The 17976-nt window shown below is 36.6% G+C and overlaps 1 protein-coding gene across 4 annotated transcripts in view; it reads left to right on the top strand.

Moving 5' to 3' along the window:
* TMEM131 (transmembrane protein 131) overlaps positions 1-17976 on the top strand; it is a 192960-nt gene that overhangs the window by 41871 nt on the left and 133113 nt on the right. For all 4 annotated transcript variants that reach the window (XM_032652122.1, XM_032652120.1, XM_032652121.1 and 1 more), the window contains exon 2: positions 11662-11723. In XM_032652122.1, coding sequence (XP_032508013.1) covers positions 11662-11723 — 62 coding nt within the window. The remainder of the gene's footprint in view (positions 1-11661; positions 11724-17976) is intronic.

Genomic DNA, 17976 nt, shown 5'->3' with positions numbered 1-17976 from the left:
TGTTGAATAGTAGTAAGAGGGAATATCCCTTACTTTGTTAGAGGGAAAGTATTTTGTCCTTCACCATTTAGTGTGATGTTAAGCTGTGTCTTTTGTAAATGGCTTTTGGAAGCTTAAGGAAGATCCTTTTGTTCTTACTTTGCCAAGATCTTTTTGTCATGGAGGGATGATGAGTTTTGTCAAATGCTTTTCCTGCATCTTTTGAGATTATTATTATTATTTGTTGTTGTTGTTTTTAATGTTTGGTGGGGATTTTTTATTTGTGTTTTTAGTTTTATAGGTTGGGTTGCTTTTTTTGGAATGTTAAATATTGCATTTCTTGGATAAACCCTATATGATGATGATGTATTTATCCTTTTTATACATTAATGGGTTATATTAGCTGAAATTTTAATGAGAATTTCTGCATCTATAATAATGAAGAATGTTGGTCTGTAGTTTTTCTTTTCTTTTAATGTCTTTGTTTTTGGTATCAGAGTAATGCTGGCTTCATAAAATGAGTTGGGAAGTTTTTCCTCTCTTTGTTCTGAGAGAGTTTGTGTTGAGTTAGTATTTTTTTCTTCCTTAAATATTTGGGAAAATTCATCAATCTATGGGGGGTGGGCCTACAGTTTTCTTTGTAAGACTTCTAACTATGAAATAACTTCTTTAATATATATAGGGCTATTCAAGTTAACTTTTTTTTTTAACTGATATTTGGCATTTTGAGTCTTTGAAGGAATGTATCCATATCATAATCTGAATTGTTGACTATATTGACAGAATTTTTAATGATATTCCTTTACTGGACTTATGTCTATAGGAAGTGTAGTCATGTCCAGTCTCTCATTTCTTATGTTTCTAATATGTGACTTCACTTTACTGACAGGTCTGGCTAGAAATTTATCAACCTTATTCATCTTTTCAAACAAAAAGCTTTTGATTTCTTTGATTTTTCCCTATTTTCTGCTCTTTTGTCAATTTACATTTATTTTAGGTTTAATTTGCTGTTCATTTTCTAATTGCTTATATTGGTCACTTCTTTGAGCATGTGGGATAAAAACTACATTAATAAGATATGGACGATTCTTACCTAATATTTAGAATATGATGTTACGTATTGTGTACATATATGCAGTGCAGATATTACATATGTACACCATACATCTCATAATATATGATTGCATATTGGACATACAAGGTAAAATCCCTGCACAATAATTGAATTGTCATATCATTTTAACTGACAGTTTTAAGATGGCTATAATACCACTTCAGCAGTTTATCATTTTTGTCACAGTTAATCTGTGACAGCAGTTGGGATACTAAACACCTCTACAACCAGTATTTCCAACTTGGCATAATTAGGTAAGGAGATTTACTATAGCTCAGTATGTGGTCTTTTTAAAGATTGAGTGTGTTTAAACATTCAAATTTTTGTAAGTCTTGTGTAAATGATTTTATTTTTTGTAAACTTTTTATTTGGAACATTTTCAAACTTTCAGGAAATTTCTGAGAATCAAAACAAAATAAAAAACACATACCTTCACCCAGCTTCACCTACTGTTGACAGTTTACCCCATTTGCTTTAGCAACTGCTCTGTATTCTCTCCTCCCACACACATGTGCACACGAAAGAGTGAATTTCTATACGTGAAAGAACTGTGAAGCTTAAAGCTCTTCTGGAGTAGGTATCACATTTTGTCCCATGGCTCCACAGTATTTAACATGCCATACAGGCAACCTTTTGAGAAAAAATTTAGGGAATAGAACACAAAAGCATGCAATATCTTTTTGTTGTTGGATTTTAAAATACTGAGATATAATTCCCATATCACAAATTCACCCTTTTAAAGTGTGCAGTTGAGTGGTTCTTTTAGTATGTTCACATTGTAGTATGTTCACAATCTAATTTCAAAATATTTTCAACACCCCCAAAAGAAACCTCATACACATTAGAGTCACATCCCATTTCCTTCCAGCCCCTAGCAACTGTTAATCTACTTTTATTTCTGTGGACTTTCCAATCTGGACATTTCATATAAATAGAATCATAAAACATGAGTCTTTAGTATCTGGCTTAGTTCACTTAGCATTATGTTTTCCAGGTCCATCCGTGTTGTAGCCTGTATCAGTAATTCTTTTTTTGTGGCTGAGAAATACTCCATCATATGGATCCATCACATTTTGTTTATCATTCATCAGTCAGTGGACACTTGGGTTGTTTCTGCTTTTTGGCTGTTATGAATAGAGCCGCTATGACATTTATGGAGAAGTTTTTGTCCTCAGGTTTTCGGTTCTCTTGTTTATATATATGAGTAGAATTGCTATGTCTATGGTAACTCTATATTTACCTTTTTGAATAACTGCCAAACTGTTTTCCGAAGTGGCTACTCCATTTTTTTTTTTTTTTTTTTTTTTGCGGTACGCGGGCTTCTCACTGCTGTGGCCTCTCCCGTTGCGGAGCACAGGCTCCGGACGCGCAGGCTCAGCGGCCATGGCTCACGGGCCCTGCCGCTCCACAGCACGTGGGATCCTCCCGGACCGGGGCACGAACCCGTGTCCCCTGCATCGGCAGGCGGACTCCCAACCACTGCGCCACCAGGGAAGCCCCATGGCTACTCCATTTTTTACTCCCACCAGCAACCTATGGCTTTCCAGTTTCTCCACATCCTCACCAATACTCATTATTATCTGTCATTTTGATTATTGCCATCCTAGTATGTGTGAAGTGGTATCTTGTTTTGGTTTCAATTTGTATTTCCCTGAGGATTAATTTTGAGCATCCTTTCATGTGTTTATTGGTTATTTGTATTCTCTTCTTTTAGAGAAATGTTTATTCAGATCCCTTGTCCATTTTTTAAATTGGAATATTTGTCTTTTGGGGGGGTGAGTTCTGTATATTCTATGTACCTAACCCTTAACAGATAAATAATTTGCAAGAATCTTCTATTCTCTGGGTCATCTTTTCACTTTCTTGATAGTGCCCTTTTTTTTTTTTTTTTTTTTTTTTTTTATGCGTTACGCGGGCCTCTCACTGTTGTGGCCTCTCCCGTTGCGGAGGACAGGCTCCGGACGCGCAGGCTCAGCGGCCATGGCTCACGGGCCCAGCCGCTCCGCGGCATGTGGGATCCTCCCAGACCGGGGCACGAACCCGTGTCCCCTGCATCGGCAGGCGGACTCTCAACCACTGCGCCACCAGGGAAGCCCGATAGTGCCCTTTGAAGAACAGGAATTTTAATTCTGATGAAGTCCAATTTATGTGTTTTTCTTTGCTTGCTTAGCTCTCCTAGCTTAGAAACATTGCCTAATCCAAGGTTGTAAAGATTTACCCATGTTATCTTCTAAGAGTTTTATAGCTTTAGCTTTTACACCAAGGTCTTTTCTCCATTTTTGAGTTAATTTTTACATACAGTGTGAGTTAGGGTCCAGCTTCATTCTTTTGCATGCATATATCCAGTTGCCCAACACTACTTGTTGAAAAGACTATCCTTTCTTCTTTCTTCCATAAAAGAATTGATCATAAATGTGAGGGTTTCTTTCTGGATTCTCAATTCTGTCCTATTGATCTACACATTTATCTTTATTCCTAGTACCACGCTGTCTTGATTAGTGTAGCTTTGTAATAAATTTTGAAATCAGGAAGTGTGAGTCCCCTACTGTGTTCTTCTTTTTCAAGATTGTTTTGGCTATTATGGGTTTCTCACATTTTCTTAAGTGTTTTAAGATCAATTTGGAAAACAAACAAGGTGGGATTTTGATAATGATTGCATTGAATCTAAGATCAATTGGGGGAGCATTACAATCTTTACATTGTTAAGTATTCCAACCTATGTCTTTCCATTTCTTTAGATCTTTCATTTGTTTCATTGAAGCTTTGTAGTGTAAAAAGTATATTGGTCTTACACTTGATCACGGTGTATAAGCCTCTTTTTATGTTGCTGGATGTGTATTTTTTATTTTGTTGAGGATTTGATATCCATATGCATAAGGGATATTGAGCTGTAGGTTCCTTTCTTGTGATAACTTTTATCTGATCCTGGTATCACAGAATAAACCTTCATAGAATAAGTTGGGAAGTGTTTTCTCCTCTGTTTTATTTTGGAAAAGTTTGTGAAGCATTGGTGTTGATTCTTCTTTAAACATTTGGTAGAATTCACCAGTGAAACCATGTGTCCCTAGGCTTTTCTTTGTAGGAAGATTTTTGATTACTATTTCAATCTCTTGTTATAGGTCCATTCAGATTTATTCTTGAGTTAATTTTAGTTATTTGTATTTTTCTAGGTATTTGTCCATTCATCCAATTTGTTGGTGTACAATTGTTCCTAGTTATTCTCTTATAATCCCTTTATTTCTATAAGCTTGGTAGGTCCTTTTTATTTCTAAGTCAATAGTAATGTTCCCTGTTTCATTTATGGGTTTTTTCTTGGTCAGCCTAACTAAAGATTTGTCATTTTTGTTAATCTTTTCAAAGAACCAAGTTTTTGTTTCACTGATTTCTCTGTTTTTTGTTATTGTTCTCAATTTTATTGGTGTCCACTCTAACATATTATTTCTGTTTTTCTACTTGTTTTGGGTTTAGTTTCCTTTTCTTTTCTCCTGTTTTGTGAGAGTTGTTATCATGACTGGGTGTTGGCTTTTGTTAAATACTTTTTCTGATTCAGTTTATATGACCAAGTAATTTCTCTTCTTCAGCCTGTTGACAGTGGTGAATTATATTGATTGATATTTAAATTTTGAACCAGTCTTGTACAACTTGAATAAATCCCACTTGGTCATGGTGTGTAATTTTTTATACATTGCTGGATTCAATATATTAAAATTTTTTGGGGTCTAAGTTAATGAGATATATTCTGTAGTTTTTTAAATAGTCTGTGTGATTTTTTTTTTAGAAAAAAATTTAGTAGTATATATATGTAACAAAATTGACCATTATAACTGTTTTAAAGTGTACAATTGAGTAGCATTAATTACATTCACAGTGATGTGCCACCATCATCATCTATTTCCAAAACTTTTTCTTCACCCCAGAGTCTCAGTAATCATTAAGCAGTAAGTCCAACTCCCCCTCGCTCTAGTGCCTTGTAACCTCTAACCTACTTTCTGACTCACCGAATTTGCCTGTTCTAGACATTTCATGTAAGTGGAATCACAATATTAGCCCTTTGATGTCTGACTTATTTCACTCAACATAATGTTTTCAAGGTCCATGCGTGTTGTAGCATGTGTCAGAACTTCATTCCTTTTTATGGCTGAATAATATTCTGCTGTATTTATACACCACATTTTATGGCTCCATTCATCTGTTGATAGACAGCTTATCATACAGATCCTTTTGTGGGCTATGGTTCCAGTAACCAGCCTAATTTTCAGAGCCCTGGTGGTGATGTTTTGGTCTGCTTGTTTTGTTTGTTTGTTTTGGCCACATTGCGTGGCATGCGGGATCTTAGTTCCCCGACCAGGGACTGAACCCGCACCCCCTGCAGTGGAAGTGCAGATACTTAACCACTGGACCTTCAGGGAAGTCCTTGGTCTGCTAGTTTTGTGTGGTGCCTCTGGTGCTCCCACAGACCTTGGCTTGTGCTAGGGATGAGGGAGCACAGTAGGGTGAGCTTGAGTGTATTAGTGATTTTCTCTTGCTTGTTTAGAGTAATTGGTGGTTCTCAGCCATTCATTTTGTAACAAGTTTGCTGATCTTTTTATATAAATTAAGCACTTTAGGATAAAATAAAAATTATGGTATTTTATCATAAGCTATAACATTAATTTTGAAAAACATTTGTGACTCACCATTTTAGATGTGTGGTGTATGTCCAACACATCTGAGTCGCGTAAAACTATATTTTGAGTTTTAGTAAACAACATGGACACAGCCTTTCTTTAGGAAGTTGGTAATACTGAGTGGTGTTGATAAAATTGGAATTTGACTTATGAATTCCTTTGCACTTTTAATGTGGGAAGACGATAACAAAGTAGGTGTATATTACTTCTTTCAGATAAGAAAATTAATGAGGAAAGAAACAAGGGTCCAGTCATAAAGTATCTTTATGGATAGAAGGGACCCATACAAACCTAGTCCAGAATGTTTAAAAATATTTGTTACTGAGCCTTTTGTTGACATAAGATCCTGAACAAGTGTAACTATAAAAGAGACATTAATATCATTAACAATAATTAATTCTGAGATAGTAATGCCATTTTTTTTTTTTTTTTTCCGGTACACGGGCCTCTCACTGCTGTGGCCTCTCCCACTGCGGAGCACAGGCTCCGGACGCGCAGGCTTAGCGGCCATGGCTCACAGGCCCAGCCGCTCCGCGGCATGTGGGATCTTCCTGGACCGGGGCACGAACCCGTGTCCCCTGCATTGGCAGGCGGACTCTCAACCACTGCGCCACCAGGGTAGCCCAGTAATGCCATTATTTTAACGAATATTTCTTTTCTTCCATTTTCCAGACTCTGTGCTAGATGACAGGCAAACCAGAAACTATTTACAGGTTGTGATAAGAGTTAAAATAGGGCATGGTTAGAGGGGACAGGGAGTGGCTTGGAGCAGTCACTGGGGGTCCCCTCTGCGGGTACTGTTGAGGCTGAGACTTGAAGGGCAACAACCATGAGAAGAGCGTTCCAGGCAGGGTGGCTCTTTGACACAGGATTTGGGAGTCCTTTCAAGTCCTGCCTGTGTGCCCCTTTCTTCCCCTCTTGGATTTTAAAAAAATCATGGATTTCACTAGTCCAGCCTCCTCCCCTCATGTGAGGAGACTGTGAAGGCCAGAAAGTAAAGACTTGATGGTGACAGCCTAGGATCCTGATGTCTGGTACACACCCCCGCGCCCCCATACACACGCCCAAATGACATGTATTCCTACTAGCTATTTACAACATTCATTGTTTTCATGAATTATTATAAAAGATGTCTGAAAACAGGCATCGTATCTAGTCATCATTTGCAGTGTTCAGAAAAAAGAATCTCTACCTCAAAGAAAAAAAAAAACCCTAATTATAGTAGAGAAAGATTTGCCCTTAAAGTGAAGATATTTTTGTCTTATAAATGTCATTCTTTTAAATGATATTTAAATGTCATTTAAGTGAGATAGGGAAGTAAACTCAATTTCTGATCTTCTGTTTTGAAAGTAAGTGATAAATAACTGACACACTGAGATTTTTCCGCTGAAAATAAATGTCTTTGTTACTCTTAGACATCATGGTGATGTGGGTGAATATGAGGCGCTTAAAGTAGGTCTTACTGAGCCCAGCTTCACAGAGTAAATGCCAATAGAATCATAAAAGCCAGAACTAAAACCTCTTGTGTTTATATGTCCTCCTTTCCTCCCTTGTTATTGGAAATACATGGCTGATTTTTGAAATTAGGTTGCTTGAAGGTACTGTTGGTTGTGAGCATTAGTGTCACGTTACTTTGAAAGTAAATAGTGATGGGTTTAGAAGCATAGGTTCTGGGGTCCCATTGCTGAAATTTATGGCCCCTCTCTAGCCACTTTCTTGCTGAGTGACTTCGAGCCTAACCTCCCTGTGCCTGCTTATCTTCAAACGGAATCCATAAAGTCTAGTCATAGGATTAGTTTGAAGTTTAATAACACAGTAATTGATAATTATTAGATGGTGTTCTTATTTCTGATACATCAGATTGCTGCTTTAACTGGGGAACATTGAGACAGTTTGGGATTCCTTTGGAGTGTAAAATAAGGGACAGAAATTCTTGGAAGAGGAAGTAGCTGTCAGTTGTGGTTTCAAATCTAGAGATATGGAGATGTGTGAACTTGACTTGCTTTGGTTACTTTTTGTAATGTATAGCTTAATAACTGTTAACACATTAAATGATTAAGTACATATTCTGTTTTTCTAGGCATATAATTTGAAGTTACTATGACTGATCATTTAAAGCAAAATACCCTAATTTGTTTTATGCCAGAATTGAATCCTATTCATTTCTACATATTTTAAGGAAAGCTGTTGATGTATAACACAATATTTCCCTTTCAGAACTTTATAAAATAGCTACCGCTCTTAATTTTTTTCAACTAAGGTAATTCATGTTTTTGTTTTTTTTAAAAGTTCCTAATTAAAAATACAATACACCCAAATTATATTACTGCTTTTCTTTCTTTAGTAAAGTTCTCATCAGTTAAAGGTCTGATCTAGCTTGATGATGGGAAATTATGCGATGGTCATTATATCATAACTCTATTAGCAGACACCAAATATAGCACATTTCTGTTACTTTTTTTGGTCTGTTTTCTCTGCTAACTAAATGGAAAGCGTCTAACTGGGAGCTAGACCTTTTGTACATTGTGAGCATCTGGCTATTCAGTTAATTCTTGTTCATTGTGTTCTTACATCAGTAAATCTGTATTCAACAGGAGTATAACAAAAAGGTTTTCTGGATCATCTAAAATTTCACTTTATGTTAAAAGGGTGGGGGAGGGGATGAGAAGTGGGATGGGTGAGCTGGGCAGAGCCTTTTACATTCACAGTCCTTTTTTCTTAATGGTTCATCACTTTATTTGGAGACATTTTTGTGTACTCCACATGTACTCTATATCAGTAATTCCGTTGGAGCCATTAGCTCTGATCTCACTTTTGAAATGCAGCTACAAGCTAAGACTAGAGGTAACCAGAAAGAGTTTGTTTGTATCAGTGTGTGCAAATACCAGTACTTATACCTGAGCAGAAAGGTGGTATTTCATTCACGCACTCAGTGTTACTGAATGTTCTGTATATACGAAGAACTGGTGGGGAATGAGCAGGGTAGAGCAAGTTGGAGCTGTGGTTGAAGAGAAACACAAGAAATGGAGGGCAGGGCTTTCCCAAAATAAGGTCAGGGTGTGATTAAGAGAATAAGAGGAAATCGATGCTCAGCAGGCAGGAAAGACACCATCCTAGTAGGTGAAGTGATCTAATTCGCTGGCATCTCATCTGCTGCGTGACTTTCAGCTTTGGTCATACTGAAAAAGCCAGGTACATGGGCTTAGACAGTAGGCTTCTTCATGGACTCTACCCAAAGACCAACAAGAAGGAGCCAGTGAGGGTCATGTTAAGCCAAGTGAAGCACCATTGTTTTATGAGTTTTAAAAAATAAGCTTTTCATTTTAGAACAGTTTCAGATTTATATAAAAATTCTAAATATAGTACAGAGTTGCCATTATACCCCCCTCCCAGTTTGCCCAATTATTAACATCTCACTTAATATGGTACTTTTTTTTGCAATTAATGAACCAGTATTAGTATATTATTATTAAGTACAGTTCATATTTTATTCAGGTTTCCTTAGTTTTTACCTGATTTCCTTTTTCTTTTTTAGAATCCCATCCAAAATAGCATATTACATTTAGTAGTCATGTCTCCTTAGGCGCCTCTGGTCTGTGACAGTTTCTCAAACTTTTCTGGTTCTTGATGACCTTGACAGTTTTCAGGAGTGTACTGGTCAGGTGTCTTGTATAACGTCCCTCAGCTGGGATTTGTCTGATGTTTTTCTCATGATGAGTCTGGAGTTATGTGATTTGGGGAGGAAGGCCACAGAGATAAAATGCCATTTTTGTTATGACATATCAAGGGTACTGTCCACATGACTTTTCCCTGTGGATATCGACCTTGGTCATCTGACTGAGGTAATGTTTGTCAGCTTTCTCCGTTGTAAAGTTACTCCTTTTTTCCTCTTTTCCGTACTGTTTTCTTTAGGAGTCACTATAGGCATCCCATGCTTAAGGAATGGGGAGTTATAATGTTCCACCTTCTAAGTAGAAGAGTTTCTGTATAAATTGTTTAGAATGCTTCTGCCTGAAAGTTTTGTCTCTTCTCCCCCATTGTTTATTTATTCATTCATTTCTTTATACCAGTATGGACTCACAGATATTTATTTTATACTTTGGGTTTTAATCCAGTACTGCTTGACTTATTTTATTGCTCAAGTTGTTCCAGCTTTGGCCATTTGGGAACACTTACTGTTAACTCGTACATCTGTTTGACATATTCCCATCAATGTAAGACTTTTTTTTAAGCACTTTCTGGCACAAGTTGCTCCCATTTCATCTTGTGTATTTCCTGCCCCAGTCCTAGATTCAGCCATTTCTCCAAGAAGCCCCAGTTCCTTTTATTGGGGAATGGTAGTAGAACCCAAGATCTAGGTGCTAGATGTGCTTTTTGCTACTGGGTTGTAATACATGTGTGTATACTAACCTGTGTATATGCACATCTGTAAATATTTCTATATGCAACCATCTGTATCTGCATTAAGCTCAACATGAACTTGTACTGATGTTGCCAACTCTAATCCATTACCACATAGATCGTTCTAGCCTCCTTCCCTTGCTTTTGTGTAAACTCTTATTCCGACAGTGAGAAATCTCACCATCCACTGTCCACCATCCATATATTTAATTGTTCAATTCCAGTGTACATGTGTAGCAGCGTCAGGATGGTTAACCCAAACCCCTGTGGAAAATAACTTTATTAACTAGAGATAGTGCTTGTGTACAGTTTCTGTTGCCTTTAGTCTTACAGATTCCACTCATTTCCAAATTACTTAGGTCAGCACTTTTCCCACTCCACCCTACTTCAGGGAGATGGTTTCTTACCTTTGCTCTGTATTTAAATTGTTTTGTCATATTCTGTAGTCTACCTGGGATTCCTGATCTCCTAAATGACTTTTTTAATTGTATACAGTAGGTTCACGCTTTGTGCTGTGAAGTTCTGTTTTTGACAAATGCATCGTGTTAATTGCATCTACCATTACAGTATCATACAGGAGAGTTTCACTGCTTTGAAAAATTCCCTATGCTTTGCTTATCCCACCCTTCCTTTCTTTCTCCAAACCCCTAGCAACCACTGATCTTTTTACCAGCTCTACAGTATTGCCTTTTCCAGAATGGCATATACTTGAAATCATAGAGCATGTAGCCCTTTCTTTTACTTTTTATCACTAATATTCCACTGTATGGTTAATCTACATTTGTCTCTTTATTCAGCTATTGAAAGACATCTTGATTGTGTCCAGTTTTTGATGATTATGAAAAAAAAGCTGCTATAAGGAAATGCTTGCAGATTTTTGTGTGGACATAAATTTCCAAATCAGTTGGGTAAATATTTAGGAGCACAATTGCTGGATTGTATGGTAAATGTACGTTAGCTTTTTAAATACCCTGTCTTTGCATTGTACTCAGTTTCTTGGAATGGAATAATCTCCTCTTGCCATTCTCCTTGCCCACTCCCCCACCAAGTCAGTTTTGACCATTGATCCCAGGTCCTGTCATCACTACAAATGAGCAAATGATATAGAACTTCAGCTTACCATTTTGGGGGGAAATAAAATCCTCTAGTGATGTTTCCTATGTGTTTATGTTATTTTCAGTTAATCTCTCAGTGAAAACAATCAGCTGCATCTAGTTGAATTTTACTGTTTTGTGCTTTCTGGCAGTATAGCAGGAGTAAATATTTTGTGAGTGGCTTACATAGCCTGTAGGTTGTTAAAAATACTTTCTAATTGGGTTGTATTGTTTTGGTTTCATAGTTACTAAAATCCTGAAGAACTAGTCAGATTTTTCTCTTCAACCATCACCATCAAGCAGTATATTTTCAAATTATTAAGTTGTAGTAATTAACTTTAAAAGATTTTATTTGAATGAAATTTATGTTCCCGTTAAGTGATAATATGTTTTGCTTCCTTCACAGCATTTATTCAGTCGGAGAGCATAATAGAAGTACTGCGTTTTGATGATGGAGGACTTCTACAGGTAATTTTATTTTAAGCTTGAAGAATTATCTCAGTGTCAAGCCTTGAGTAACACCTGATTATTATTTTTCTTTTAAAACGTAACTGGTTCATATGAAATATATTTTATGAGCTTCATATGCAGACAGGGCAGTAGAGTCATTGGTAATAATAAAAACCTCCATAGCTGTATGGATTACCTTTTAAATAAAATATTTCTGGGGGATGTTGAGAGGTTAGGTGGGGAGAGTTAGATCAGGAGCAGTGGAATTGGTGGTAAGCTCTATTAGTATGGAGCCAGTGAGTGAAACGCTGAATTCGGATGTTGGACCACAAAATATTTATCTGGAAGAGAACTTCTCCAGAGGATATAAGTTCTGCAGATGTACATCTATATCATCCTTCCACTAGCCATTCTAAGCCGTGTCTTTATATATATTACACATAAAATTAGAAAGTGTAATCTGATAGAAGTCCTGTTCTGCCTTTCAGACATAGCTCACGTATCACTGTGAAGCCTGTTTTAGTCTCTTCTTAGCTAAAAAGCAGTTCTAGAATTTCAGAGCTGAAAGAGACAGTACAAGCCATCTTAACCAACCCTGATTTTTGTGGCTGATTTTCTCCTTCCAAACTTTTTTCATATTCTATGCTTGTCTTACAGTACTCGCCACCTTTGTAATAATAACAAGTGTTTTTAAATACCATGTTATTTGATAGCATGGCTGATAATTTTTTTATTCATGTTATATTCAGGGGAAACCAAGGTTTAGATTAAGAAAGTTGCCCACGATCCCATGACTTTGCAGTGATGGCATGGGTATTAGAATTCTGGTCTTCTCACTCCCGGTGTGATTGTTAGTCTCTTTGTTACATGGTGCTGCCTATGATGTATTTGTTTACTTACTTATAACTAAATACATGACTTAAATAGTTCTCCTGTAGCTTATAATAAAGGCAGGAAAGTGAAAATTAAAGTTAGATCAAGGCAATAGAGAAATAATTCTGCTAGGGACTTGGAATAAGATTTGTGTTTTAGCATAAATTTAGATTTCAGACACTAAGCCAAACAAAGTAAGCAAGGAAACAAGTGATGGGTTGTAAGGTTCTTTTTCTCTGACAATGAAGCAAATAAATGTTTCGGATGAAAACTTTTTCCCTGTTTCTAAATTTTTAAATAAACTTATTATTCTACTTTTATATAAGAGATGTTGAGAAACACAGCAGGCAGTGGCTGCATGGTGCTTGCAGAAAGTCTTCGTATGGCCTTTTATATTTTAAAAGTGAATAACAACTGAAGATATATAATGATCTCTAGTTTTGTAAAGCCACCTTGCTAGAAAATGATCTTGGTCTCTTGCTCTAGTTCTTTAATCTGTTGCAAGATGAGAACTTGGAGAACCTATAGAAATCACTGTTTTATACATCTCCCTTTTGGTGATTTGCAGGATCTAGAGAGCAGGCAACTCAGGACTGAATTTCTAAAAAATTCTCTGAGTGTAGTTATCCTGTACTGATTGAAAAAGGATTTATTATATCCTTCAGGAACTAGACATCTAGGTTGCAAGTAGATAATCCATTTTGAAAACTCTGAAGCTTGACATGTGTTTTTGCTGGGGGAGGCTGTCAATTCACGTCTAAAAGGACTTGGGTGTGGAAGAGCTCGTCAGCTGGGATGTCATTTGCTCATCCTCTTTGGATCTGCTGAAATGCTTGGACCAGTGCTTGGGGGAGGCCTCAGAGTTCTGTAGCTAAGGTAATTTTAGACTGGAGTGTTAAGGGCAGGTATTACCACTGGTTACTTCAGCCACAGTGAAACCTCACTAAGCCTCCTGCAGAATGCCTAATGTTGAGATGCTATATATAGTGGATTATATATCTGCAAGTAACAGAACATAAGACCCCTCTGAATAGACATTTATAAAAATCATTCATTTGAATGTTGAAGAATGTTGCCTAGGAACAACTGTTTTGATTTTGACATAATGTCATTCTTTCTGGCGATAATTTGCCAATAAGTTCAGCTATTTCTTAAACAGCTCCTGGTTTCTTGTGATTAGAAGAGAAGTATGTTCATGTAGCATTTCTGTGGCAGAATATATATTGGGTTTCTCCAAATTAAATTAAAGCTAAAGCAGGGAGAGAGTCAAAGCAACAGCCTTGTTTTACATTATTTAAAATTAGAATTTTGCTTGAGAGCATTCGTTCCCAGATTGTGGAATTTATGTTACAGTCATGTGGCTTGGCTCATGGTGATTTTTTAAGTCCTAAAAATTAATTGATGATAAGTCAGTAAAAATTGTAAAAACATTAAAAATTTGCTAGAAAGTTTGGACTTGATTTCCTATTTTATTTTTAAAGAAAAGGAAAATGAGGCTCATAGAGTATTGAGCTGCTAGAGTGAGAATCCAGCATCCAGTAAGTACCCAGCTTCCTGGTTCCAGAACTCTTTCCACAGTACGATGCATGTGCATTTCTTGCCAGTGCGTTCCCTGCGTTATCACTAGTGATGTTAGGGTATGATTGGAAATCGTAGCAATCCTCTTAGCCCATGTTTTCTTTAGTTGGTGTTTTGACCATTGTAATTCCTGCTTGGCAGGGCTACTAAGATTTGGTATATAGAACATAGGAAGCTGAGTCAGTTCTTAAGGTGAGCAGACACTGAGGATGCTGCCTCAGCATCTTGCTGAGAACCCCAGCTGACACATATAATAAAGGATATCTGTTAAGGAGGAGGGATGTGGAAAAAACTATGGTAAACAACATACTTAACAGTGAAATGCTGAAAGTTTTATCTCTGAGATGAAGAATGGATCAAAGATGCCCACTAAATACCACTTAGATTCAACATCATGCTAGTTGTAGCCAATAAAGGAAGACAAGAACAGCTACTGAAACTCGCGCACCTAGAGCCTGTGCTCTGCAACAAGAGAAGCCACCGCAATGAGAAGCCCGTGCATCGCAACAAAGAGGGGCCCCCCCGCTCACCGCAGCTGGAGGGAGCCCGCACACAGCAGCGAAGACCCAACGCAGCCATAAACAAATAAATAAGTAACTTGTAAAAATAAATAAAATTTAAAAATAAATAAAGACAAGAATTAAAAACTAAAAGGATTGAAAAGGAAGAAAAAAATGTTATGCACCTCAGATTATGATAGTTTATGGAGGTCATCCAAAGCATCTACAGATAAGTTACTAGATTCAATAAGAAATTTAGCAAGTTTGCAGGATAACAGTTGATACATAAAAAACAACTGCATTTCTATGTTTATGTTGAGCCGTATGAATTATACCACTTCTATAGATCAGAAAAGGCAGCAGAGTCTAGCCAGACTCACACATATATGGATACTTGATTTATGAATAAAGTGTCGCTGAAGAATATTGGGGAAAGAAAATATTGGGGAACAGTCAATAAAGGGTGCTAGGACAAGTGAATATCTATATGGGAGAAATAAAACTTTGACTTCACACCAATAACAAAAATAGTATAACTATTTTGGGACTCTGGAGTCTTCTGAAGGCTTATAGCTTCAAGCGGAAGGCTTGAGGTAAATTAAAGTAAAATATGGTCCATTTCAGCTCTTAGCCTAGAAGCAGTTACCCACCCTCACCCCCTGGCCCTGCGGCAAGCAGCTGTGCATGTTCATCAAGCAGCTTGCACACAGCTTGCAGAAGCCTGTGGGCAAAAAAGGATTCTGTCCTCCAGATATTGGGGATCCATGCCCTGATTGCTGCTTTTGATCACAGAGGTTTAGATAGAGAGGCAGGCGGCCATTATTGTTGCAACTCCCCCATTGTTAAAAGTTCCTCACCCTGAAGTGAACCAGAAGATTTAAAGGGCTGACAACCTTCAAAAGCCACTGCATATATGGGGGAAATTAGAAAATCACTTTGAATGTTCAGGGAAAGGCCCAGGTTCATAAAACACCCGAGAAGACCTTAAGTGTACACCTCAGGCTTATCTTTGGCACAGACATAGCCTACATCATAAAACCATAAACAATAAACAGAAGCAAACAGATAGCAAACTCTGGAAAAGGAGGAGAATCTGACACCCAGAGTTACTCAATTATTAAATTCAAATATCCAGTTTTAAACAAAAAATCACAGCGTACAAAAAGAAACAAAGTATGGCTCATTCAAATGAAAAAATTAATCAACAGAAACTATCTCTGAAAAAGACCTGACGGCACATCTACTATACAAATTAGAAGTAGATCTATTTTAAAACAGTCATCTTAAGGATGCTCAAAGAACTAAAGGAAGATGTGAAGAAAATCAAGAAAACAATGTATGAATAAAATGGAAATATCAATAAAAAGATAGAAAACCTAAAAAGAAAACCAAAAGAGGGTGACATCATCAAGATGGCAGAGTAGGCAGCCCTAGCTCTCATTCTTGTACAGAAACACTGACATAAAAGTAAATATTGGTACCAAAATACTTTGAAGAGAAATTCAGAATCCATCAAAGAAGCAGAAGTACCCCTAGAAGGGCACAAACTGAGAGCAGTCAGATTTTGCTGATAAGAGGAGTACTGACTTTTCTTTAATCTTTCATCTTTTTGTTCCTCAGACTCGAGAATTTCCACTGTCTTGTCTTCAAGTTTGATGATTCTTTCTTTTGTCTGCTCAAATCTGCCTTTGAATCGTTCTAATGAATTTTTCATTTCAGTTTTTGTACAATATTTCAGTTTTGCAAGATGAATAACTTCTAGAGATTTAGTGTACAGCATGACTGTAGGTATAATACTGTATTATATACTTGAAATTTGCTAAGATAGTAGTTAATTGCTCTCACCAAAAAAAAGAGTATGTGAGGTGATCATTTCACAATGTATATGTATATCAAAACATCACATTGTACACCTTAAATATAAACAATTTTTATTTTCCAACTATACCTCAGTGAAGCTGGGGAAAAAAGAAATTAAAAAGAAAATTGAGCTGAAAATACAGTAACTGAAGTGAAAAATTCTCGATGCTGAGGAACAGAAAGATTTAAGAAAAGTCAGTAGAGCCTAAGACCATCAAGTGAACCAACATATGCATTGTGGGAGTCCTGAAAGGTAAAAAGAGAAAGAGACAGAGAGAATACTTGAAGAAATAATGCCTGAAAATGTCACAAATTAATGGAAGACATGAATATAAGCATCCAAGAAGCTCAATGAACTCCAAGTAAGATGAACTCAGAGACTCATACTGGGACATGTTAAATCAGACCTTAAAAAGGCAAAGAAAATCTTGAAAGCAACAAGAGCAACGGGACTCATCACATAAAAAGGATCCTCGATAAGTTACTAAGAGATTTCTCATCACAAACTTTGGAGACCAGAAGGCAGTGGACCCATATATTCAAAGTATTAGAAGGAAAAAACTATCAACCAAGAATCCTATAACTGGCAAAACTGTTCTTCAAAAGTGAGGGAGAAATTAAGACATTCCCAGATAAACAAAAGCTGAGGAAGCTCATTACCATTAGACCTGCCTTGCAAGAAATGCTGAAGGGAGTCCTGCAGGTAAAAATGAGAGAACACTAGACAACAAGGTAAAGCCATATGAAGAAATAAAGATCACAGTAAAAGTAAATACATGGGCAATTTAAAAGTCGGTATTATTGTAACAATGGTTTGAAACTCCACTTTTTGTTTTCTACAAGATTTTCTACAAGATACATTTTTTAAAAAAAGTCTAAAAGCAAGGATTATTGTCACTTTGGTTTGTAACTCCACATTTTGTTTTCTATATAATTTAAAGATTAATGTACTTAAAATAATTCTTAGTTTGTTTTTGGATACAAAAAGAAGAAATTCTGTGACGTTAACCACCAAAAGAAGTAGGGATGGAGCTGTAAAGAAGTACACATTGAGTGTGATTGAGTTAAATCTGATAAAAATTCAAATTAGGGTGTTATAACTTTAGGATGTTAGATTAAATGGTAACCACAAAGAAAATAATATAGGAAATACACAAAATGAATTTAAACATTTCACTACCAAAAAATCAACTAAACCAAAAGATGACAGGACTACAGGAAATGAGGGAATAAAACAGTATAAGGCATATAGAAAACAAATAGCAAAATGACGGAATTAAGTATACTATTGAAGCTGAGCTGGTAGGAATTCAAACAAGTTTGTTGTAGATTTAAGATACAAATTATAATCTCCAGGGTAACCACTAAGAAAATAATGTAAAATATACATAAAAGGAAATGAGTGGCCAACTTCAGCTTGTGTAAGCTAAAAGAAGTCAGTTTTAGGCATATACAGTCTT

This window comes from Phocoena sinus, chromosome 13 (genome assembly GCF_008692025.1).
Source record: "Phocoena sinus isolate mPhoSin1 chromosome 13, mPhoSin1.pri, whole genome shotgun sequence".
In the NCBI taxonomy this organism is placed as follows: Eukaryota; Metazoa; Chordata; class Mammalia; order Artiodactyla; family Phocoenidae; genus Phocoena; species Phocoena sinus.
Note: the sequence above shows the minus strand (reverse complement) of the source record. Positions and strands in the feature narration are given on the sequence as shown.